This window comes from Hemiscyllium ocellatum, chromosome 2 (genome assembly GCF_020745735.1).
Source record: "Hemiscyllium ocellatum isolate sHemOce1 chromosome 2, sHemOce1.pat.X.cur, whole genome shotgun sequence".
Lineage (NCBI taxonomy): Eukaryota > Metazoa > Chordata > Chondrichthyes > Orectolobiformes > Hemiscylliidae > Hemiscyllium > Hemiscyllium ocellatum.
Genome location: NC_083402.1, coordinates 34,017,235 through 34,043,696, shown reverse-complemented (window position 1 = coordinate 34,043,696; position 26,462 = coordinate 34,017,235). Strand labels below are relative to the sequence as shown.

The following is a 26,462-nucleotide window of genomic DNA, read 5'->3' as shown; positions in this document are numbered from 1 at the left end:
GTGGGACAGTTCAAGAGGGCAGTGCCGAGTTGAAAGGTTGGAACTGGGATAAGGTGGGGGTAGGGGCAATGTGGAAACTGGTGCAATCCACATTGTTGACATGTAGTTGGAGGGTTCCAAGGCGGAAGATAAAGCATTCTTCCTCCAGGCATCGGGTGGTGAGGCTGTGAGGCTTCCTAAACAACCTCCACATTTTTGTTGTACATTTGATTAGATTAGATTAGATTACTTACAGTGTGGAAACAGGCCCTTCAGCCCAACAAGTCCACACCGATCTGCTGAAGTGCAACCCACCCAGACCCATTCCCCTACATTTACCCCTGCACCTAACACTACAAGCAACTTAGCATGGCCAATTCACCTAACCTGCACATTTTTGGACTGTGGGAGGAAACCGGAGCACGGAGGAAACCCACGCAGACACGGGGAGAATGTGCAAACTCCACACAGTCAGTCGCCTGAGGCGGGAATTGAACCCGGGTCTCTGACACTGTGAGGTAGCAATGCAAGATGTTCCCTGAGAACATCTGTTCCCAATCTAGACATCCCAGTTCCTGCCTAACAGCATTGTAATTCCCCCTCCCCCAATTAAATACTTTCCCATACTATCTGCTCCTATCCCTCTCCATGACTAGAGTAAAGGTCATGGAGTTGTGATCATTATCACTGAAATGCTTTCCCATCGATTCATTGCCAAGCACCAAATCCAATATGGCCTCCTCTCTAGTCAGCCTGCGTCAAGAACTCCTCCAGGACGTACCTGCCAAAAATTGCTTCATCCAAGCTATTTGAATTAAGTAGGTTCCAATCAATATTAGGGAAGTCAAAGTCACAACAACCCTGTTACTTCTGCACATTTCCAAAATGTGCCTCCCAATCTCCTACTCCATGTTTCTATTGCTATTGGGGGGGCCTGTAGAAAACTCCCACTAAAGTGGCTGCCCCTTTCCTGTTTCTGCCTTCCACTCATACTGACTCTGTGGACAAACCCTCCTTGGGGTTTCCCTTTCTGCAGCTGTGATGTTATCCCTGATTAGCAATGCAACTCCTCCACCTCTTTACCTCCCCCATTATTCCTTTTGAAACAATGAAACCCAAGGTGGAGAACGGGAAAATTTCTGGCTGTAACAGGCTGCTCCTTTTTTGAGGTATTTTAGGTGTTGGAGGTGATTTCCTCGAATTGCAGGAGCAGCAATTACTGTTTTATATGCTGTTGCAATTGTTTTTGGAACTTTGAAAGAAAAGTCAAAACAACAGCACTTTTAAAAGGGAGAAAGACAGACAAAGGCAGCGAGCACATGCTCTGTAAGGGAGAGAGAGAAAGAAACCCATATTGCTAACTGACACAGCAATGAATCTGTGCAGTTACTGCCTTTGCTGTTTGAATTTAAGTATTACTGGACATCAGAGTGTGTTGAGAAAAACTTAACAAACAGCCAAATTCACAATTGATCTTGAACCTGTTTGGGAGAGATCACAGCACAGAAACAGGTAAGTGAATAGATTCGAGTATAGCTTTGCTGTAAATCTACAATAGCGAGTAGAGTGGGTTCTTTCTTGATTAAATGTTTTTATTGTGATCTGTTTCTTGATTAAATTTTGAAAATATAAGCAATAAGTATTCCACACTGTAGGGAGTCTAAGCTATCTATTCTAAGTTAGCCTGGAGCAATGTTTTATAGAGCAATAAGATGGTGCTGGTTTCTGGATTTGTAGATTGGAAGGAGCAAATAGTCTTTAGTCGAGTGATATGCTCTTCTTGTCAGATGTATGAGTTTCAGGACACTTTAAGGGTTACTTAACAGAGGATTATATCTGCAATAAATGTCATTGCTTGTGAATCCTGTTAGATCGAATGGATTAGTTGGAGCAACAGTTAGATGAAATGAGGAATTTACAAGAGATAAGATGGGCCAAAGGGCTGAGGATTGGCAGATAGAGTTTAATTTAGATAAATGCGAAGTGCTGCATTTTGGGAAAGCAAATCTTAGCAGGACATATACACTTAATAGGAAGGTCCTAGGGAGTGTTGCTGAACAAAGAGATCTTGGATTACAGTTCATAGCTCCTTGAAAGTGGAGTCACAGGTAGATAGGATAGTGAAGAAGGTGTTTGGTATGTTTTCCTTTATTGGTCAGAATATTGAGTACAGGAGCTAGGAGGTCATGTTGTGGCTGTAAAGGATATTGGTTAGGCCACTTTTGGAATATTGTGTGCAATTCTGGTCTCCTTCATATTGAAAGGATGTTGTGAACCCTAAAAGGGTTCAGAAAAGATTTACAAGGATGTTGCCAGGATTGGAAGATTTGAGCTATAGGGAGAGGCTGAATAAGCTGGGGCTGTTTTCTCTGGAGTTTCAGAGGCTGAGGGGTGACCTCATAGAGTTTATAAAACCACAAGGGGCATGGATGGGATAAATAGACAAAGTCTTTTTCCTGGGGTGGGGGAGTCCAGAACTAGAGGGCATAGGTTTAGGTTGAGAGGGGAAAGATATAAAAGGGACCTAAGGGGCAACCTTTTCATGCTAAACATGGTGTGTGTATGGAATAAACTGCCAGAAGAAGTGGTGGAAGCTGGTGCAATTGGAACATTTAAAAGGCATCTGGATGGGTATATGAATAGGATGGATTTATAGGATGTAGGAAAAGTGCTGGCCAATGAGACTAGATTAGGTTGAGTTGGTCCAAAGGGTCTGTTTCCATTCTGTAAATCTCTACGACTCTATGACTGTATGAACCCCTGGAACATCCAACAACCATTCCTGCCCCTGTGATATCCAACTGTCTGTAATGGCCACAACATCATAATTCTAAGTACTGATCCATGCTCTGTGTTTGTCACCCTTATTCCTGATACTTCTTTCATTAAAATAGATACACTTAAACCCATAACCCAATCAAGTGCCTGTCCCTCATCACAGTCTCTCTGCTGTATCTGGTATTCACTAGCTACTCCATTATCTGATCCATAACTCAGGTTCCCACCCCCTGGCCAATCTACTTTAAACCTCCTGAAGAGCTCTAGCAAACCTCCCACCCAGGATATTGGTGCTCCTCCAGTTTAGATGCAACCCATCCTTCTTGTACTTGTCCCACCTTCCCCAGAAGATATCCCAGTGATCCACATATCTAAAACCCTCCCTCCTACACCAGCCCTACAGCCATGTGTTCATGTGCACTCACTCTCTATTCCTTGCCTCACTAGCACGTGGCACCAGTAGCAATCCTGGGGTTACTATTCTGCTCATCCTGCCTTCTAGCTTCCCACCTAACTCTCTATATTCTCTTTTGAGGTCCTCATCCCTTTCCCTACCTATGTCATTGGTACCAATGTGTACCATGACTTCTGGTTCCTCTCCCTCTCCCTTAAGAATCCTGTAGACTCGATCCGAGACATCCCTAACTCTGGCACCCAGGAGACAACACACCATGCGCGAGTCTCGCTCATGACCACAAAATCTCCTGTTTGTTCCTCTCATGATTGAATCTCCCATCACTATTGCTCCTTCCCTTCTGAACCACATAGCCAGACTCAGTGCCAGAAACCTGGCCGCTGTGGGTTTCTCCTGGTAGATCATCCTCCCCAACAGCATCCAAAGCAGTATACTTATTATTGAGGGGAATGACCACAAGGGCTTTCTGTACTGTCTGCCTATTCCTTTGCCCTCTCCTGATGGTCACCTTTATCCTGTAACTTGGGTGCGACTACCTCCCTATAACTCCTCTCTATCACCCCCTCAGCCTTCCGAATGACCCAAAGTTCATCCAGCTCTGGCTCCAGTTCCCTAACACGGTCTGAGAGGAGCTGAAGTTGGGCGCGCTTCTCGCAGGCGAAGTCAGCAGGTGACCCTTACCCCCCACATCCTGCAAGAGGAGCAAACAACCACCCAAGCCTTCATACCCCCGGCTCCAAGTTGCCAAGAGAGAAGGAGTAAATGGAAAGAAAACCAAAAATCTCTTTGGTTAGAAGAGGAGAATGCGTGGGAAACACTACACACGTAGTGTCTCGGATTTAGCCACAGCCCAAATATATCAGTTCACATGCCTAGCAATCCCCGTGTCTCTGTCCACTCCTGTTGAGCCTTCACTCCACCTATTCACAAGGTAAGTCTTTAGGAGGGAAATTGACCTTCCCAGTAGCCCCTGGTCTGCACTCTCACCTCTCCCATTGCTGTAAATGCATGTGATTACTATACTTTGTTTTGTGTGTGTTTATTATGATTTATTTACTGATCATTATTCTTAACTTCATTTATTGATTAGTGGTTTGCAAAGTTCTGTCTGCATAATGAAATGGTGCACTTTAAATTGGGTATTGTTTAGTGACTCATTTGGTTACGATGATGTTGTGGGAAACTAGTGTTTGATCATGATGTTAAAGATAATGAACAAAGAGGAGGAAAAATGATATCATAGACTTCAGAATGTTAATAATTGTTTATGGAATGAGTGAATCAACAAACATGATTACACATAGCAATCACTTTGTCTGGTATGAATAGTTAAGGAACAAGGACAAGCTGTTACACAGAGACTCAAGCAATTAGCCATGTCTTGGCGAGATTACATAGACAAAACTGCTTTGACACCTGCCTGATAAACTGGATGCTTTATGGCCACAAAGGACAAGGATTACCCTGCAGAAGAATTTAAGGAGTTATAGGGTCATAGAGTCATACAGCACAGAAACAGACCCTTCCGTCCAACCAGTGGGCAGCACGGTGGCACAGTGGTTAGCACTGCTGCCTCACAGCGCCTGAGACCTGGGTTCAATTCCCGACTCAGGCGACCGGCTGTGTGGAGTTTGCACGTTCTCCCCGTGTCTGCATGGGTTTCCTCCGGGTGCTCCGGTTTCCTCCCACAGTCCAAAGATGTGCGGGTCAGGTGAATTGGCCATGCTAAATTGCCCGTAGTGTTAGGTAAGGGATAATGTAGGGGCATGGGTGGGTTGAGCATTCGGCGGGTCGGTGTGGACTTGTTGGACCGAAGGGCCTATTTCCACACTTGGCATGCCAAACATAATCCCACCTGCTCCTGGCCCACACTCTCTCCAAACCTTTGCTACTCATGTATCTATCCAAATGTCTTTTAAGTGTTGTAATTGTACCCGCATCTACCACTTCTTCAAAGTTCATTCCACACGCAAACTACTCTCTGTGTAAAACAATTTTGCCCCTTGAGTCTTTTTTAAATCTTTCTTCTCTCACCTTAAAATGTGCTCCCCAGCCTTGAAATCCCCCATCTTGAGGAAAAGACAATAACCATTAACTATCTATACCTCTCATTTTATAATCTTCTGTCATGTTGCCTCTGAACATCTCACACTCTAGTGAAAAATTCTGAGTCTATCACATCTTTCTTTACAACTCAAACCTTCCAAGCCTGGCAACCTCCTGGCAAATCTATTTTGAACCTTCTCCAGCTTAATTCTATTCTTCCTACAACGAGGCAATCAAAGCTGAACACAGTATTCCAAAAGAGGGTACACCAATGTTCTCAGGAAAGCTATGTCTTCGAACAGATAGTCAATGCCAAGTGTAACAAGAAACAAAGAAATTGCTTTTAATAAGAAGGACAGCTGCAGACTCGCAGTAACTCAGAGTAAAGACTCTAAAAAAATCATCAAGATATCACCTCAGAGACTGAAGGACGAATATCTGTCGAAGAATCAAACTCCAGAATTTTCCTTTATCAGAACTCCAGAAAACAACTTTGCATAACGATCAAACTCTGAACACTTCCACACAGTCCACCACTGGTTGAAATCCTGGCTAGATTCTTTCATTAATTGAGTAATAGCCATGATGTGGAGGTGCTGGTTTTGGACTGGGGTGGACAAAGTCAGAAGTCACATGACACCAGGTTATAGCCCAACAGGTTTATTTGAAATCACAAGCTTTCGGAGCACTGCTCCTTTGTCAGGTGAAGTCACTTTACTTGATGAAGGAGCAGTGCCTTGAAAATGTGTGATTTTAAATAAACTGGTTGATATATAACCCAGTGTCATGTGACTGCTGATTGGGTAATAGCCAAGTTGGGTTGTGAGGCTTAACTTGCTTACTTGAGGGGTTTTAGAGTCATAGAGTAAAGGAGATGTACAGCACAGAGCAGATCCTTCTGTCTAACTCGTCCATGCCGACCAGATATCCCAACCTAATCTAGTCCCATTTGCCAGCACTTGGCCCATATCCCTCTAAAGCCTTCATTTTCATATACCCATCCACATGCCTTTTAAATGTTGCAATTGTACCAGTCTTCACCAGTTCCTTTGGCGGCTCATTCCATACACGTACCACCCTGTGCATGAAAACGTTGCCCTTTAGGTCCCTTTTAAATCTTTCCCCTCTCACCTTAAATCTATGCCCTCTGGTTTTGGATTACCCTACTCTGGTGAAAAGACCTTGACTATTCACCCTATCCATTCCCCTCATGATTTTATAAATTTCTATGAGGTCACTTCTCAGCTTCCAACAGTCCAGGGAAAATAGCCCAGTCTATTCAGCCTCTCTCTATAGTGCAAACTCTCCAGCCCGGCAACATCTTTGTGTATCATTTTTGGATCCTTTCAACATTCACAATATCTTTCCTATAGCGGGTCTTAGAAGATGGATTATGAGTGTAAACTAGCACAGAGTATAAAGACAGATCACAAAAGTTTCTATAAACATTAAAAAAAAGTAGCTAAAGTAAACAATCATCCTTTAGAGGATGAGAAAGGGGATTTAGTAATGGGATATGAGGAAATGGCCAAAGCATCAAACAGGTATTTTGTGTCAGTCTTCACAGTGGAGGATACAAATAACATGCCAGTAATTGACAAGAAGACTGAGGTTGGCGAGGACCTGGAAACCATCATTATCACTGAGGGGTAGTGTTGGGCAAGCTAACGGAGCTAAAGGTAGACAATTCTCCTGGTCCTGATGGAATGCATCGCAGGGTGCTAAAATAGATAGTGGGAGAAATAACAAATGCGCTTGTGGTAATTTTCCAAAATTTGCTGGACTCTGGGCAGTTCCAAAAATTGGAATATTGCAATTGTGACACCACTGCTTGAAAAAAGGGGCAGATAAAAAATGGGGAATTATAGGTCGGTTGGCTTGCCATCTTTAGTGGGGCAAATGCAAGCATCTATTATCAAAGAAGTAATAGAAAGACATCTAGATAGAAATTGTCCCGTTGGATCAACACAGCACGGGTTCATGAAAGGCAAGTCATCCTTAAATAATTTGCTAGAATTCAATGAAGATGTTACGAGCATGGTGGACGATGGGGACCCAGTAAATGTGGTGTATCTAGATTTCCAAAAGGCATTCAACAAGATGCCACACAAGAGGCTGCTGCATAAGATAGAGATGCATTGTGTTACGGGTAATGTATTAGCATGGATAGAGGATTGGTTAACTGACAGGAAGGAAAGAGTATGGATAAATGAGTGCTTTTCTGGTTGGCAATCAGTGACTATTGGTGTACCTCAGGAAGCATTATTGGGACCACAATTATTCACAATTTACATTGATGATTTGGAGTTGGGGACCACGGGTAGTGTGTCAAAGTTTGTGGATGACATTAATTTGAGTGTTAGAGCAAGGTGTACAGAGGATTCTGCAAGTTTGCAGAGGGATATAGATAGTTGTAAGTGAGTGGCAAAGGTCTGGCAAATGGAATACGATGTGAAGTCATCCAGTTTGGTAGGAATAACTGTAAAAAGGATGATTACTTGAATGGTAAAAAATTGCAGCATGCTGCTGTGCAGAGGGACCTCAGTATCCTTTTGCATGAATCACAGGTTGGTTTGCAGATGCAACAGGTAATTAAGAAGGCAAATGAAATATTGCCCTTCATTGCCAAAGGGATTGAGTTACAGGCAGCACGGTGGCACAGTGGTTAGCACTGCTGCCTCACAGCGCCAGAGACCCAGGTTCAATTACCGCCTCAGGCGACTGACTATGTGGAGTTTGCACATTCTCCATGTGTCTGCGTGGATTTCCTTCGGGTGCTCTGGTTTCTTCCCACAGTCCAAAAATGTGCAGGTTAGGTGAATTGGCCATGCTAAATTGCCTGTTGTGTTAGGTGAAGAGGCACATGTAGGGGAATGGGTCTGGGTGGGTTGCGCTTCGGAGGGTCGGTGTGGACTTGTTGGGCCGAATGGCCTGTTTCCACACTGCAAGTAATCTAATCTAAAAGCGGGAGCTTATGTTGCAGCTACAGGGTGCTGGTGAGGCCACACCTGGAGTACTGCATACAGTTTTGGTCTCCTTACTTGGGAAAAGATGTACTGGCACTGGAGGGTGTGCAGAGGAGATTCACTGGGTTGATTCCGGAGTTGAGGGGGTTGGCTTATGAGGAGAGACTGAATAGATTGGGATTATATTAATTGGAATTTAGAAGAATGCGGAGGGATCTTATGGAAACATATAAAATTATGAAGAGAACAGATAAGATAGAAATACAGAGGATATTGCCACTGGCAGGTGAAACTAGGAAGAGAGGGCATAGCCCCAAAAATGGAAGGAGCAGCTTTAGAACTGTATTGAGAAGGAACCTCTTCACCCAGAGGGTTGTTGATTTGTGGAATTCCCTGCTCAGTGAAGTAGTTGAGGCTTCCTCATTGAATGTTTTTAAAGCTAATGGAACTTTCTGATCAATAAAGGAATTAAAGGTGATGGTGAGAGGGCAGCTAACTGGAGCTGAGGCCACGAAAAAATCAGCCATGATCTTATTGAATGGCAGAGTGGACTTGAAGGACCAGATGGCCTACTCTTGTTCCTCGTTCTTATGTTCTTATTTTGATTGCTACATGCAATGAAGTTTACATCATTTTCTCAGTGCTGGATTTTCTGTGAGATTTCTTAATAAGTGGCCAAATTAAAGGCAGCTGTGGTGATTTACCCACATCAAGATCATTTCCTTCCCTTAAGAACATTAGCGACCCTGAGTTTATTCACCATTTAATTCTTGATTTTTTTTATTGAATTTAAATTACAACAGAACATTAGTCTGGTGCAGTGGATTACTAGTGCAGTGGCATTGCCATCATACCACCACCTTTTCCTATGATGTCCTATGAGAGCTTATGCTTTTAATTTACTTCATCCTGTAACACATAATGCAGCAGCTGGAAGTGAAGCCTTATTTCCTGCCCCTGGTCAACCTTCTCTAGACTGCTGTTCATTGTACAACCACTATCTTACTGTTCCTTGAACTTTAAGGTTATATCAACTCCGTTTTGTTTCTACAGATCACAGAAACCACATTGTTGCGTCACACCATTGCAGAGTGCCAGGCATGCGGTGAGCATTTTAACATTATTGCACTTTTAATTGTCTCCTTGAAGTGTAATGATAATATCCGATATGAAGGACAAGATATTTTAGACTTTCTGGTGTGTTTTTATTTCCAACAGTTTCTCTTCTACCTTCTTTCTCTAACGCATCTCATGTATTCTTCACCTTCGTATATCGAGGGCTCTAAGTTGGAAAGTACACAAAGTGGATTTTTTTTTAGATTAGATTACTTACAGTGTGGAAACATGCCCTTCGGCCCAACAAGTCCACACCGACCCGCCAAAGCACAACCCATCCAGACCCATTCCCCTACATTTACCCCTGCCCCTAACACTATGGGCAATTTAGCATGGCCAATTCACCTGACCTGCACATCTTTGGACTGTGGGAGGAAACCAGAGCACCCGAAGGAAACCCACGCAGACACTGGGAGAATGTGCAAACTCCACACAGTCGGTCGCCTGAGGCGGGAATTGAACCCGGGTCTCTAGCGCTGTGAGGCAACACTGCTAACCACTGTGCCACCATGCCGCCTATATCATGTCTGATTACAAATCCCTAATTCCATAAAAATATTTCATTTAATCCCCCATCCAAGAACTGACTGAACTTCATGAACACCATCCAGTCCAGTGACTCTTGTAGAACTGGAGAGGGAGGGATATATTGAGGCAATATTACAGAATTGGACCTAGTTTAATGAAGGTGTCACCATAAGGCTCCCAAAATTTGATTTGCTGCTACCCACCAATAGGTTTGAAAAGGTACATTAAGTCCAGTAGGCACTATGGCCTACCCAGATATTTCTGTCTCCCCAACAATTTTACCCCCAATAGCCTGGTTACTGGGTTGCCAGCCTCTATTGAGCCCTCCTGGTGGCCAATTAACAATATTTAAGGACTTAATTCCACTGCCACTGGCATTTAACTAGTGATAAGACCAATCCAGCCTCGCAGCTTTCCTGCATGGGGTGGTGGCTGACAGGGGTGTATTCCACCCCCTTTCCAGGAGGGCAAATCAAAGGGCTCCCCTGAAATACAAAACTCCCTGATTTCCCTCTCCCCTACCATCTCTATCCCAGACCCTACTCCCCCCCCCCCCCCCCACTCTCACACGGTACTGGGGTCTGCCAACTGCTTACATTAAATCCTGGATCATGCATTGGTTGCTCTTCTTGACCCTAAACAAGGTGACCTTTACTGTACACAATATTCTGGATGAGGTCTCACCAGTGTCAAGTATAACTAGAGCACAACATCCTTACTTCTGTATTCAATATCCCACTCAGTAATTGATAACATTCTATTGATATTCCTAGTGACACCTGTTCCTAATTCTACCTTCTTGGGATTCATGCACTAGGCATTTGATAAGGTACCCCATGATAGGCTCATTCAGAAGGTCAGGAGGAATGGGATACAGGGAAATTTAGCTGCCTGGATGCAGAATTGGCTGGTTGACAGAAGACAGCGAGTGGTGGTGGAAGGAAAGTATTCTGCCTGGAAGTAGTGTTCCACAGGGCTCTGTTCTTCGGCTTCTACTCTTTGTAATTATTATTAATGACTTGGATGAGGAGATTGAAGGATGGGTTAGCAAGTTTGCAGATGACACAAAGGTTGGAGGTATCATTGACAGTGTAGAGGGCTGTTGTAGGCTGCAGCATGACATAGACAGGATGCAGAGATGAACTGAGAGGTGGCAAATGGAGTTTAACCTGGATAAATGTGAAGTGATGCATTTTGGAAGGTCGAACTTGAAATTTAAGTACAGGATTAAAGACAGGATTCTTGGCAGTGTGGAGGAACAACGGGATGTTGGTGTGCAGGTACATAGATCCCTTAAAATTGCCACCCAAGTGGACAGGGTTGTTAAGAAAGCATATGGTGTTTTGGCTTTCATTAACAGGGGGATTGAGTTTAAGAGCCATGAGATCTTGTTGCAGTTCTATAATACTTTGGTTAGACCGCACTTGGAATACTGTGTCCAGTTCTGGTCGCCCTATTGTGGGAAAGATGTGGATGCTTTGGAGAGGGTTCAGAGGAGGTTTACCAGGATGCTGCCTGGAAAGGAGGGCTTATCTTACGAAGAGAGGTTGACTGAGCTCGGACCTTTTGCATTGGAAAAAAGAAGGAAGAGAGGGGACCTAATTGAGGTGTACAAGATAATGAGAGGCATAGATAGAATTGATAGCCAGAGACTCTTTTCCTGTGCAGAAATTGTTAACACAAGGGGTCATAGTTTTAAGCTGTTTGGCGGCAAGTATAGAGGGGATGTCAGAGGCAGGTTCTTTACGCGGTGAGTTGTGAGAGCATGGAATGCGTTGCCAGCAGCAGTTGTGGAAGCGAGGTCATTGAGGATATTTAAGAGACTGCTGGACATGCATATGGTCACAGAAATTTGAGAGTTCGTACATTAGGTTTACCTCACATGAGGATCAATGGTTGGCACAACATCGTGGGCTGAAGGACCTGTTCTGTGCTGTATTGTTCTATGTTCTATGTTCTATTTTCTATGTTCTATGGCAGCCAGATCCCTCTGCATCTCAGAAATATGCAGTTTCTCACCTTTTAGATAATATACTTATTTTTTGTTTCTTCTGCCAAAATGGATGATACATTATGCCAACTCACTGCCAACGATGTGCTATGGTATTGGGGCACAGAATAAGAAGCTGTGTTCACTAAAACCACACAATTAGTGACAGCAGTGCTGCAACACTGTGCTGTTAATAACATGTAGGTAATATGATGTACAGTAAATGTTGAAGTCAACTTGCAGCATAAGATCAGTGAGATAGGACTTGAAGCAACCCAGTTACTTTTGCAGAAGGTGGAGGTAGGTACAATTGCAACATTTAAAAGACATCTGGATGGGTATATGAATAGGACGGATTTAGAGGGATATGGGCCGGGTACTGGCAAATGGGTCTAGATCAGTTTAGAATATTGGCGCAGATGAGTTGGACCAAAGGGTCTGTTTCCATGAGGTATAGCACTGTGACTCTATAACTCCATGAAGTTAATGCAAATAGTATGACATTATATTCAGATTGAGACAAAGTGCCTGCCTATTGTTTTTGCTTATGAACATTTCATCTATACCTAGACTGAGGAAGTAAGGTGACAGTCCTGTCTGAACATAAGCCGAGAGGCACTCAATGATACCGAGGCTCTGTGTGGTATTTCGGAGCCCAGTGCTGCCATAAGCCTGGCTGCTGTGAGCAGTACAGTTCCCGAGGGGAGGTTATCTGCAGCTTAGTACAGTGTATTTCCTCACACATTGCCAGGTGTCTGTATGCACGGCCCTCTGTGTAAAGATTCCCTTCACCTTCTCCTTATTCACCCTTCAAGTGAGGGAGGATTCTCCACTAGGCTAATCCCACATGCAGGTTTACACAAGTCGCCTTAGTAAATTTGGTAATTAAAATATTTGACATAGAAACACCTAAAAGTGGAGAGCTGTCCAACGAAAACTAACAGTGGTGTTTGGAAAGTTCATTCCGCCCCCACCCCCCCACCCCCCTCCCCACCTCCCCCCCCCCCCGCCCCCACCACCTCACCAATGTCCCTGACACCTTCATTATTTGATTGTAACAGCAAAGTACAGACTGGCAGACCCTTCCGTGAAATGGTGCAAGAGATAACGATCAGCTATTACCTGTATACCATTTCCCAGAGAAATCCATCAGGTTTCCAATGATGCTGACTGGGAGAACATCCTTTGCAATTATATGGTCAAAATCCATTTTCATGTAAACTTCAGACTATTGCTGGATCCCCTCCCTAGCTGCTGACTTTATTACACCATACAGAATCTCCAAGCCCAAATTTGAACTCAGTATGTGGGAATTGTGAGCAGTGCTTGAGAATTTGATGTTCGTCTTCTCATCTCACTGCATATTAGCCCAGACTGGTTTCTACAATGGTATTAGATTTATCCATCCCATTTTCCAACAACAATATTTTCGAACTTATGAATCAGTATGACATTGCCATAGTTGGCAGATAATCTTACTGTTCTGTATGATGTTGATTCAGCCAGGACACTTGCTCTTCTTCCAAGTATTGACATGGAATTTTTCACATCCACCTGAATGGGTAGATGAAGTTTAGATTTGATTTGATTTGATTACTTACAGTGTGGAAACAGGCCCTTTGGCCCAACAAGTCCACACCGACCCGCCGAAGTGCAACCCACCCATTCCCCTACATTTACCCCTTACCTAACACTATGGGCAATTTAGCATGGCCAATCCACCTGACCTGCACATCTTTGGACTGTGGGAGGAAACCGGAGCACCCGGAGGAAACCCACGCAGACACGGGGAGAATGTGCAAATTCCACACAGTCAGTCGCCTGAGTCGGGAATTGAACCCGGGTCTCTGGCGCTGTGAAGCAGCAGTGCTAACCACTGTGCCACCGTGCCGACATCTCACCTTAAAAATGGTATCTCCCGCAGTGCAGAGATTCCTCAGCACCCAGCTTTGATTTTCATGTGCCCAGCCCCAGAGTGAGACTTGAACCAAGATGATGAAAGATCAGTACAACTAAGGCAGGATAATTTGTAATTCAGAGGGAAATTTGGAGATATTCCTATGACATCCCATATTTTGCCCTTCTCAGTGGTGAATCTCATGGGGCTTAAAGACAAAAGGAACAAAAGATGTTGAAGCACGATCCAAAAAGAATATTCCTGAAAGGAACTGGACAATAGATTTAAAACAGTAGAAATTCAGTTTGAGTTATTACATGGGTCAGTCAGCTGGATGGCCTTTTGCAATGCAGAGTGCTGCTAACAGCGTAGGTTCAGTTCCCACAGTTACCATGAGGTACTCTCCTTCACAACCTCTCTATTCACCTGAGGCATGGTGACCCTTAGGTTAAACCATCATCAGTCATCTCTGTAATGAGAGATCAGCCCTATGGTCTCACTATGGTGACTTTACCTATTTATTCACAGCTCAAAATGATCTTCCACAACTAACAGCATGTGTTCAGGATTGTTGTCCATATATGGCAGATATTACTTACGTATATATGTGTTTATTCGGAATTTGTTTTTACAGCACTTCAAGTCATTTTCTGGTAAACTGGCAAATAACAACTTGAAATCAGTGGGCATTATTCCAAAATAACAATATTCAGGCCTCTTCAAAACAATTACTGATTGCATGAATCACTTTAAGATGTTTCAATATGAGGGGTGTAATGTAAATGCAAGTATTATCATTCAGCATTAGTCTGTGACACTTAAAATTTGACAAAGGTGAGAGCAAGCCTCACTCAATTTCTGAAAATCTGCCTTGCAATTTCAACATAAATCTAATATTCAGGCAGACCAATAACCGATCTCCATTTATTAATGACTGTTTTTCTAAATCTTCTATTTTAGGTGCAGGATTGATTGACCTGGAGGAAGAAATAGAACCCCCAGTGGTTCCCACTGTTGCTAAACCCAGATGTACTACTCACTCTTGTTTCCGAGGTGTACAATGTACTGAGACTCAGGAGGGAGTCCAGTGTGGCCCCTGTCCCACAGGGTTTATAGGTGATGGAATTCAGTGCACCGATGTAGATGAGGTAGAAAACCTGCGATGATGTTGATGCATTATAGTTTATAATTATTCTACTTTTCATGACAATTAAACAAAATGAGTTTGTTTTTCAATAGGTTTCTCTTTCTTTGTAAATCTATCTGAATAATGGCTAATCCAGATTTGCATGATTTGATGCTGGTCATTAATTTGTCGATGTAGTGTCGAGTGAATCCATGCTCTTCTGGAGTGCGCTGCGTGAATACCTTCCCAGGTTTCATGTGTGAAGAATGTCCAGCAGGTTATACAGGACAGAGAGTCCATGGGGTCGGATTGGAATTCGCAACACTAAATAAACAGGTAAAGAATGGATACAGCATGAAGGCTTGTGTGGAAGCACAACTATGTGTGTATCACAAATCAAGAGCGCAAAGGGATTGGGGGCTAAGCAGGAAATAGTACTTGAGATCAAAAGAGGTTGGAAACAGAAATCAAGAGAATGGAGAACAAAAGTTAGAATAACGTCGGAATGAGAGTCAAGAGCAGGTGGAACTGAAAATCGAGATAGCAAAGGGAATGTAATGCAGAAGAGGATGGAACTCAGAAATAGATATAGTTTAAGATCCAAGGGAAGGTAAACCTCTCGATCAAAAGAGGTGGTAATTAGACTGGAATGGGGAATAACTCAGGAAAGAAAGGATTTGGAGAACAGAAAGTGAATTAGGAAACAAATTAGAGTCAAATTAAGTGAAGGATGTTGTTCTGATGTCATTCACATGGTCCTGACTGAGAGACAAAGAGCGTTTTGGTAAGAAGCACCAAGCACATGACAACAGGTACTTGCAGCAGGGATGACCAAAATACAGGGTTTTCAGAAGTAGAACAGCTGGTGGGGAGGTGCAGGATGTCAGAAGATTTCCCAAGGGAACAGTTTACTGCGTGATTTGTTGGGTCCTGAGGGAACTCCTATTCTGTACTCAAGAAGCAGTAGAAAAGCACATCTCATGAATTTCAGGCTTTCTCACCTCCTTTAAATGGCTGAGTTTTGTGAGACATGGGAAACCTAGCCTCCTGTGGTTAACACAAAACACCCAAATATAACATGAAGATACATGATCTCTTCAGAATATTTAAAAGATCATTCTACTTCCCACAAGTGAATGCCTTGCTTGTCCTTTGTTCCATCACCATTAAAACTGCAAGTGGCTGAGTTCAGTTCCAGTTCTAGGATTGCTTTTGCATTGTAACCTCTGTTGGGGCCCTAATCCAACTAGTTTTGAGCCTCAAATTTCAGCAATTATTACAGGACTGCAATCACATTCACGTGAAACTGTGTAAGGGTAGACATTAGCCTCCCTGAAGGGTAATACTGATCCAACTGAACCTTTACAAAAATTCAGTAAATTTTCAATGTCTTTTTTTCACCTGTTTCGGCCCACAACCTATTTAGAATCGGACAACCTGGGAAGTGACTGGTGCCTACTTTAAAACTTTGAGAGAAATGTAAAAGATTCCTTTCTTCCCCTAACTCATTCTTTATGTTTCCAATTACACAGTGAACATTCTAAATTACATTGAAACATGTCATTGTATCTATTTATTATCATGTGAAAAATGAAAAGTTACTAATCTTTATCAGCACAGTTTACAATAGCAGAAAATCTCAGAGCAAACACCGTTAAAATTTGTTATTTGTTTCGAACAGTTTTCACCTGTTTACTCACATCCAGTTGGAGGAAATGGCTGAATCCTTTCTGTTCACAGAATCACAGAATAGTTACAATGCAGAAGAAGGCCATTCGGTCCACCATGTCTGCACTAGTTCTTCAAATGAGCATCATGACTTCGCATCGTCCTTTCCCCCTTTCCTCATAAGCCTGCACATTACTCCTCTTTCAGTAATCATCCAATATTCTCTTGATCGCCTTGACTGAATTTGTCCCACCATACTTTCTGAAAGTTTCCGTCCAAACCATAACCACTCCCGAATGAAAAAGTTTCTTTCCACATCACATTTACTTCTATTGCAAATCTTTTTAAATCTATTCCCTTTCATTCTTGATCCATTTATGAGCAATAACAATAATCATCCTGTTTACTTTGTACTGCTAGTGGTTTTGAAGACTGCACTTAAATCTTTCCTTAACCTTCTCCTCTCCCAGGAAATCAATCCCAACCTCTCCAATCTACAAATTCTTATTGGTATCATTTTCAGTCAGCTTTTGTAGTTTTAAAAAATAGATTAGTAGATCAAAATAGCGTGGAATGAAATTCAAGGGGCGTAACTTATCCTGCGATAGAAAGAATCAAGTGTTATGAGGAAAAGGCAGGAGAGGGGAGTGAAAGATTATCAGCTCAGCTATGATCTCACTGAATGGCAGAATAGATGCAAGGGGCTGAATGGCCTACCTCTGCTCCTACGTCTTATGATCACGTTATTCTAATTGTTGTGCAGAATGCAGATCAAATGGCAAAAATGTGAATAAAAAGTCTGAAAATGTGAATTTGTAGAAATGCAGTGACCAAGAACTCAGTCCAAATAGCTGAAGATTTACTGACTACACTCAAGCAAGTCAGAAAGGCAAGGCAATAATGTTCATGGGGAATTGTTCTGCCTCATTAACCATAATGAATTGTATCTGCAACAGGTCTGCATTGATATAGATGAATGTAGTGATGGCACGAATGGAGGCTGTGCTGAAAATTCCCAGTGCATTAATACTCTGGTAAGGATCCTGATTAAGTCCACTCTCTCCTTTGTGCATTTCATTCAAAAAAAACCTGCAAACTGCTTGGCATGGAGAGCAATCCTATTAAATTGCGAGAAAATGTTTCACAATTCTGCAAAAAAAAAAGCTGGTTAAAGAAGTTGGACCTCATGAAGTGGGAGGGTCTGTGCCAGCTCGGATAAAAACATTGGTTTAAAGACAGAAAACAATATAGTGAATAATCACTTATCAAATTGAAAAAGCCGACGGCAATATTCCTCAAAATGTGGCAAACAGAGATGAATGATTGATTTATTATTGTCACATGTACCAAGATACAGTGAAAAGTGTTGTTTTGCATACTGTGCAGGTATCTCATACAATACAAAGTGTATCAGGGTAGCAGAACAGTGTTGCAGACACAGAGAAGGTACAGAGAGAGAGAGAGAGAGAGAGAGAGATAAAAATTAACATTTGAAAAGTTTGTTCAGAAGTTTGATAACAGCGGTGAAGAAGCCACTCTTATACCTATTTGTACATGTATTCAAACCTTCATTTCTTCTGCCTGACAGAAGACGGTGGAAAAGAGTATAATTAGGGTGGGTGGGATCTTCGGTTGCTTTCCTGAGGCAGCAGGAAATATAATCAGAACCAATGGCTCAGTGGCTGGTTTGCGTGATGGACTGGGCTGTGTTCACAACTCTCTGTAGTTTCGTATGGTTTGCCGTAGCAAGCTGTGATGCATCCAGATCGGTGCCACTAGGGGTTTGAACATCCTTGACCATTGCTATCCAACCTTTAAAGATGCCTACCCCTCCACAATTTGGAAAATCAGACACAACGCTGTGCTCCTCCTCCCGGCTGACAGCAGAAACTGAAGCATGAGGACCCAGCACAGAAAGAAGTGCAGTGTTGGTCTGAGGCAATGGAAGAGTTTCTATAAGACTGCTTAGAGTCAGTGGACTGGTCCATATTCAAAAATTCAGTGGCCAACATAATCAAATATGCCACTACTATTACTGACTTCATGAGTAAGTGTGTAAAAGACTGCGTGCCACAGAAGTTAATGCAAGTGTTCCCCAACTGGCAACCATGGATGAATTGGGAGATCCACTCACTACGAAAGGTTAAAGAAGACTGCAAATACCCCTGCCATGATCTGAATGCACAACCAGGGACTCCAACCAGGCCACCTGCTTTCTGGGGGTTTATGCTCAAGAAGGCTGATCTAACATCGGAGGCAGTGATCATGGATTCAGATACAACTGGGATTGTTGGGACAGGAGACATCATTTCACTGACCTTCTGATCAAAGCAAGGAATGAATGCATTGAGCTTGTCGGGTCGGGATGTATTGTTGCCTGTGATTCTGTTCACTTTGCTCATTATGTTGTGTAAGCTTTGCCACAAATGACAGATGTCCATGTGATTGTTCTGGCTCATAGTTTGGTATTGCTTCTTGGTGTCTCTGATGGCCTTATGAAATCATACCTGGATTTTCTGTACAGGTCAGTACTCTGCAGCAGGATACAAATATGCTGGCAGTCAATTCCCAGTTGGAATTCAGTATTGAGTGTAAACTGATACATTTAGGAAAAAGAATAGGAGAAGGCAATTTGTATTTAATGTTGAGAGTGTGGTGCTGGAAAAGCTCAGCAGGTCAGGCAGCTTCCGGTGTTTCGGGTAAAAGCCCTTCATCAGGATTTGCAACCCTCACTTTCGCCCAATATGTGTTTAATGGCACAGTTCCAAAGAGTGTGTAGAAAGACCTGATAATATAGATACCTTGATTTTTGAAGGTCGTGGGTTACAATGAGTGTTTTCAGCAAAGCATTTGGTATCTTGGGTTTCGTGAATACAGAGTTAAGGAAATTATGCTGAACATTTATAAAGTTTTGCTTAGACCTCAACAAGGACATTGTGTCCAATCGCGGAAGGATGCGAGAGTCCTTGACATGGTCAGAGGAACTTTACCCAAGTGGGGTGAGGGATGTTAGCTACAAGGTTATCTTGGATTTATCCTTGGAATGAAGGATTTTCAGGGAGATTCAAAAGAAGTATACAATCCCATTGGCTGACAGTACAAGAATAAGGGAAGATAAATTTAATACTTTGAATAAAAGTTTTGGGGCAGGGGGCAGGGTTTGTCAGGGAAGACTTTTTGCACAACAAATGATAATGATCTGGAACTCAATGCTTGGGAGTTGGTGGGTGCAAAAGTGATCAATAATTTTAAGAGGAAATTGAATGAGTTGAAATATACTTGCAGGACTACAGGGAATGAAACTGATTGGATTGTTTCACAGAAAGACACCATGGACTTGATGGGACAAATTACCTCTTTCCCATGACCTTATGATGTTGCCATCTTTACTAATGGCGACAAATGTTTTATCATCAACATTTGAACAATATGGTCCTAATAATAACTCAGATGTGAAAGAAATAAGGGGAAGTGATCAAGATTTTGGTGGTGGTGGTGGTGGTTTGGGGGGGGGGTGGCGGGGGTGCAGCTGAATAATAGAATTTAAGCTTTTGAGAACAAGATGTTCAAATTAAGAGATTGGCCGAGATTGGCATTTTCAGGATTTGAGCCAGCGAGAGATCGGAATCTTCTTGGTCCAAGTTGATAGCCATCAGGATTTTTGGAATTTCAACTGGGGATATATCAGGGTCCTCAATATTTAGATCAAGGAAGGATCAGGATCTCCAATGTTTGGGTTGTGAAAATTCAGAACCTTTTAAGATTGTGTTGTGTAGAGATCAAATCCTTAAGATCTTTTGAGTTTGGAAAGATTAGAATCTTTGAGGTCTGCTTCAGAAGGTGACACTAGGCAACACAGAATCCATTAAAAGTCTCTCCTAAATATGTGAAATTTTCTACTATCCTGTATCTCTCCCTCCTTCCTGTAGTATATCGTTCCATCTTTTCCCTGGATTTAGTCAGTTTCTCTTACATCTGCAATTAGTCTCACACAGGATAATTCTCTCACATGCTTTGCCCTGCATTGCACCTCTCTCTCACTCTGTGCTATACTACCCTCACACCCATGCACTTGCCCTCCTGGAATATGTGTGTCTCTCTCTCTATATTGTATTCATTTTAATCAATCTGTTTGGACATGTAATAACACATGCTGGGAACAGGTGAGACTTGAACCCAGATCTCATTACCACTGCACCATACAATCCTACCTCTAGATTGTGGTGCTTTTATTCTGTTTTTGCATACCATACTTCTCTCAGGTTCTGTCCTGTTTGGTATCTTTCACTCTCTCCATATCTCCTTCCCTGTAATGTAACTTGTGTTTTTTTCCCCCTGTGGTCTCAGTCTTACTCTGTCTCTTTCACAACCTCCTAACCAAAAAGAGGAAATGATGAACTTTAATTTTATACAAAATAAATCTGTTCATGGTTAAGGAGAATCTTGATGTTTATCTTTCAGGAAATCACCATTCTGCTCATTGCCACATACAGAAAATAGAATATCGATTACAATTCACTCCAATCTGTTGCATATTTGATTTGTAATTCATTTTGCCGTTTATTGCAGGGATCGTTCAGATGTGGATCCTGTCAGTCTGGGTATGTTGGAGACCAAGAGAGGGGCTGCAAGCAACAGAAGAGCTGCAGCAACAGTCTCCTGAACCCGTGCCACGCGAATGCACAATGCTTTATGGAAAGGGATGGCGTCATTTTGTGTACTGTGAGTTTTCAGCATTGACTCCACGTCAATGGTTGGCATTGAGTGCTATGGATTGACTGAGGAAAGCAGTGCAGTGAGAGAAAGCACTCCATGACTCAGTCAGATCTAATGCCCTCTGTTTCTCTTTGAATTGAAACTGGATGTTTGAGTGCACTGTGCAATTAGAGACATCGTAGGATGTTTCAAGGTCTCGAGAGATTTAGTGGCTAGGGTAGAACCAACAAATGAGTGCAATCTATCTGCTGTGTGAATGAAGCAGTCCTAATGACTGAATGTTCACTCAATCTTTCTGACATTAAATTAAGTGCATACAGCAATTAACAGTATCCAGTCACAGGCAAGTTTCTGTGACTAAGAGCATTTAAAACAATGGAAATTTTCCATTACCTAATTTCAGCAATGCCTGTGCTAATTGTGGAACAAATTGTCACAAGTTCAGTTTCAGTGACTGAATAAAGTGTTTTGAAAGTAACCTTCCCCCAACTAAACTAGTCTGGTGTGTATGAGATCTATTGCCTTTTCTTAACATTAGCTTTAAGGGTATGTTGCATACAAACCCATACCTTCTGAAAATCAATGCATTAGTTGTCATTTAACAATACATAGCTTGTTTAAGTGTGAATGAACAAATATCAACTCAGATAAAGACTGAGACAAAGATCAATGGGTGCTGGAAATCTGAAACAAAAACAGAAATTGCTGGAGAAACTCCCCAGGTCTGGCAGCATCTGTGTAGAAAAAACAGTTAACGGATTGGGTCCAATGACCCTTCTTCAAAACTCAGTGTGTTCATAGCAATTTTGCATATATCTTTTCAGATTTGCTCCTTCTTTCACACCATCCCTATCTTGGAATGTTAACCACCTTCCCCTCCCCCCCCACTCCCCCGACCCCCCACCTCATGATATGGTTTTATAGAATCACTTGTCTTCCAGCATCTTGTCAATGTTTGTCATGTGCCATACAACCTACACAACCCTGAATAGATAATGACTGCATGCATTGTTTTATGTCAGACTCCTCACGGCCATCTTGTTTCCTTTATAGTGTGGAATCGGTTGGGCTGGAAATGGTTACATATGTGGAAAAGATACCGACATTGATGGCTATCCTGACCAAGAACTCAGGTGCCCAGATAAGAGCTGCAGAAAGGTTAGCAAAAATATTTGAAAAATCACAGTGGCTATGTCCAGTTACTATAAAAGTATGGAATTTGTTCACAGAAGAGCACAAGCCAACATACGCATTGAGTATGCATTACTGTATGTTTAAAGAATTCATGGCAATAAGGAAGGAAAAGAGGCAGGATGGAAGGAGCCTCAGAGATTGCAGGTTGATGTTTAGCATCAGATAATTACATTTATTTCCCTGTATACTCCATTTAGTGCGTTGCTTGCATTTCTCTGGTAATTTTCCAGCTTTGTGCAGCTATGAAGTAGCACACTGGAAACGGAAACATTTCAAAGTCATTTTCAATCAAACTGAATTTACATTCATGAAGTTCACAGCAAATGTGGTGGTTAGTGTGTAATTTTATGGTAACTAGAGAAAGTGATCAATCCCAGCCAGATCTCAAACTGGTGAGATTCCCAGTAAAACCTGTTTGAAAAAGACAGGATCTGAAGTTTCATGTCTGCTCCAAATAGGATCGAATTCTGCCATAATGTAGGCAGGCAATGACCTAGTGGTATTATCACGAGACGATGAAGCCAGAAACTCAACTAATGCCCTGGGGACCTGGCTTCAAATCCCACAGGGTTCTAATGATGACCATGAAATCATTGTCAATTGTTGGAAGAACTGAACTGATTAACTAATGCCCTTAAGGGAAAGAATTCTGTCATCCTTACCTGACCTGGCCTACATGTGACTCTAGACCCACAGCAATGTAGCTGACTCTTAACTGCCCTCTGGGGAATTAGGGATGGGCAATAAATTCTGGCCTGGCCAGTGATGCACACATGCTGTGAATGAATAATAAAAAAATCCTGGATTCACCTCAAGTTCTGATTTCCAAGGTGATTTTGAAGTTTTGGTACTTTTTTTCAGTTTGCTTTCCACTGCTGAGATAAAGATTGTTTCACTTGTAGAAATTTATCCCATGAGTTATTTCAAAGCATTCAATCATTTATCTGAATATGCTACAACAGAACAGAAAAATGCTCCCATTGTTTATCGTCCTTGAAGCATTTCTCATGTTTTGATTTTCTCTCCTCCTGTCTGACCCCCTTCCCTTTGTATTTCATCATTTTAGGTGATTCTCTGTTTGTTGCCTCAGGATATATATCCTTCTCTTTTCCAATATTTGATTCCCCTATTTCGTCTCTTTCATTATTTACTCTTCTGTTCCTTTTGACTCTCACTTTCCGGAGGTCCATTGATCTTAACAGCGTTTGGAGAAGTTTGGGTTGGCTTTACTGAAGGCCCAGCCTCTATACTGACAGGTAGCAACACAAGGTCACAGCCAGGGTCTGTGGGGTTGGTGGACAGCAGGTCATGGAGAGGCAGCAGCATCAGGACTGTATCAAAGCTTGGCAGGAGATTATGGGGCAGAGATTTATTAATCAGCACAAGGAAGGGAGTGACGTTATATACACAGGGTCATGACCTATAAGGGCAGGGTGGGGCTGGGAAGGTGTGTGAAAATCTGATCAGGGTAGGCAGAAGCTGAAGACTTTCCTGTCAGGCCAAGGCTGAACACTTCTGCTCGTCCTCATCTACAAGAAATGATGAAAGAAGCAGATCTTGCACCTAATCAGCACCTCCACATTGCTTCTCTGATTGAGCATCCAAAAGTGTGACCTACTCTGATTAAGGTGAGTTTTAAGAAGAAATACTGATTATACCATTGGGCTATAAATCCTACCTGCCTTTTGCAGAAGCCTTGCTGGGGAATTTTGTTTATTTTTAATATAAGCAAATGAGAATGGAGTTGGTTGCTCGATCCCAAAATGTTAAGCATTTTGCCCAATTCTTGGACTCTTCCCTGACCTTCCCATAAAACTCAGGAGATACAATGCCTGCTGTTTCATCTTCTACCTTCAGGTTGTCCATGGCCTAAAACAGTGACTTATTTGCACTTTGTTCAACTTAATAGTTTGTATTTGATGCTTTCAATGCAGTCTCCTGGAGAATCCAAACACAGATCAGGTAGTTGCTTTGCACAAGTGTGACTTTGAGCTTTCAGTCACTTGCTGTTTTCCTCCTCTGCCTCACTCCCACTTTGATCTCCTTGTCCTGAGCTGAATCTTTTCAATCAGTGACTGTTCCTTCTGCAGCCTGGGCAGTGCCACAGGGATTGACAGCATTGCTGAAGCTTCCTCAGAAACAAGAGGGTACCTCAATGCTCAGGTTACAAAACCACAGAGAGCTTGTGGAGGAAGTTTGAGCCAGGCAGACATGGCTGGACTGTCAGATTCATGAGAACAGTTGCTATGGCATCTCCTACTGCTGGGGAACCCCCTGAAAACACCCTAAGTTTATATGGCAGACTCTCATTGCAGAATTAGGCGATGCTGATATGGGTAAAAATGCCCACAAAGGCCATTGTATGCAGCTCGGTTGGCTACCTAGTGATACCGGGAGAAAGTGAGGACTGCAGATGTTGTGCTTTTCCAGTACCCAGTGATACTGGTGGTAGTGTCACTAAAGTTTCTGTTCCACCTCCTGGCAATAAGTCATTGTAGCAAGGTGACACAATGTCATTTTTGTCATTTACATAAATGATTTGGATGCGAACATAAGAGGGACAGTTAGTAAGTTTGCAGATGGCACCAAAATTGGAGGTGTTGTGCACAGCGAAGAGGGTTATCTCAGATTACAACAGGATCTCGATCAGTAGGGCCAATGGGCTGAGAAGTGGCAGATGGAATATAATTCAGATAAATGCGAGGTGCTGCATTTTGGGAAAGCAAATCTTAGCAAGACTTATACACTTAATGGTAAGGCTGAACAAAGAGACCTTGGAGTGCAGGTTCATAGCTCCTTGAAGTGGAGTCTCAGGTAGATAGGATAGTGAAGAAGGCGTTTAGTATACTTTCTTTCATTGGTCTGAATACTGGATACAGAATTTGGGAGGTCATGTTGCAGCTGTACAGGACATTGGTTAGGCCACTGTTGGAATATTGTGTGCAATTCTGGTCTCCTTACTATCGGAAAGATGTTGTGAAACTTGAAAGGGTTCAGAAAAGATTTACAAGGATATTGCCAGGGTTGGAGGATTTGAGCTATAGGGAGACGCTGAACAGGCTGGGGCTGTTTTCCCTGGAGCGTCGGAGGCTGAGGGGTGACCTTATAGAGGTTTACAAAATTATAAGTGACATGGATAGGATAAATAGATAAAGTCTTTTCCCTGGTGTGGGGGAGTCCAGAACTAGAGGGCATAGGTTTAGGGTGAGAGGGGAAAGATATAAAAGGGACCTAAGGGACAACTTTTTCACACAGAGGGTGGTACGTGTATGGAATGAGCTGCCAGAGGATGTGGTGGAGGCTGGTACAATTGCAACATTTAAAAGGCATTTGGATGGGTAAATGAATAGGAAGGGTTTGGAGGGATATGGGCCGGGTGCTGGCAAGTGGGACTGGATTGGGCTGGGATATCTGGTCAGCATGGACGGGTTGGACCGAAGGGTCTGTTTCCATGCTGTACATCTCTATGACTCTATGACTGTAAGACGTCAGACTCCTTTCTCATTACCACCTCCCACCATCTTTTCACAGCAACTGACTGATGGCCTTGATTCTTCTCTGTTATTTCCAGCTCCTCTAGAGCCATCTTTCATCCCTTTATTTATCCCATGGCCATCCCTCTCTCCATTTCTCCGTTACCTTTTTCATTATTTAAATGAACCTGAAACATTGGCTTGGGATTCTAGTTGTCCATGGGGGCCAGAGAACCAGCGTGTGGCACTTGGATGATCTGCCAACATTTCCGGGAAGCCTGAGAAAGGATAGGATGGGGCTGTCATTGCCAAGGCCAGCATTTGTTCTCTTGAATTGCCTTTGAACTGGGTAGCTTGCTAGATCAATTCAGAAATGGTGAAGAGTCAATAACACGAATGGGTCTGGAGTCCCACAACTATTAAACCAGGTAAATCCGACAGATTTCCTTCTGCCCTAAAGAGCATTAGTGAACCAAATGGGTATTTATGGACCTAGCTCTCCATTGGATTTAAGTTCCACTAGCTGCCATGATGGGATTCAAACCCATGTTCCTAGACCATTAGCCTGAG

General features: G+C 42.7%; 1 protein-coding gene across 2 annotated transcripts in view; it reads left to right on the top strand.

Moving 5' to 3' along the window:
- The window catches only part of thbs4a (thrombospondin 4a), a 120,366-nt gene that overhangs the window by 56,927 nt on the left and 36,977 nt on the right, over positions 1-26,462 (top strand). For both annotated transcript variants that reach the window (XM_060835690.1, XM_060835681.1), the window contains 6 exons: positions 9,238-9,289; positions 14,676-14,863; positions 15,040-15,177; positions 17,466-17,543; positions 21,079-21,231; positions 22,279-22,383. In XM_060835690.1, coding sequence (XP_060691673.1) covers positions 9,238-9,289; positions 14,676-14,863; positions 15,040-15,177; positions 17,466-17,543; positions 21,079-21,231; positions 22,279-22,383 — 714 coding nt within the window. The remainder of the gene's footprint in view (positions 1-9,237; positions 9,290-14,675; positions 14,864-15,039; positions 15,178-17,465; positions 17,544-21,078; positions 21,232-22,278; positions 22,384-26,462) is intronic.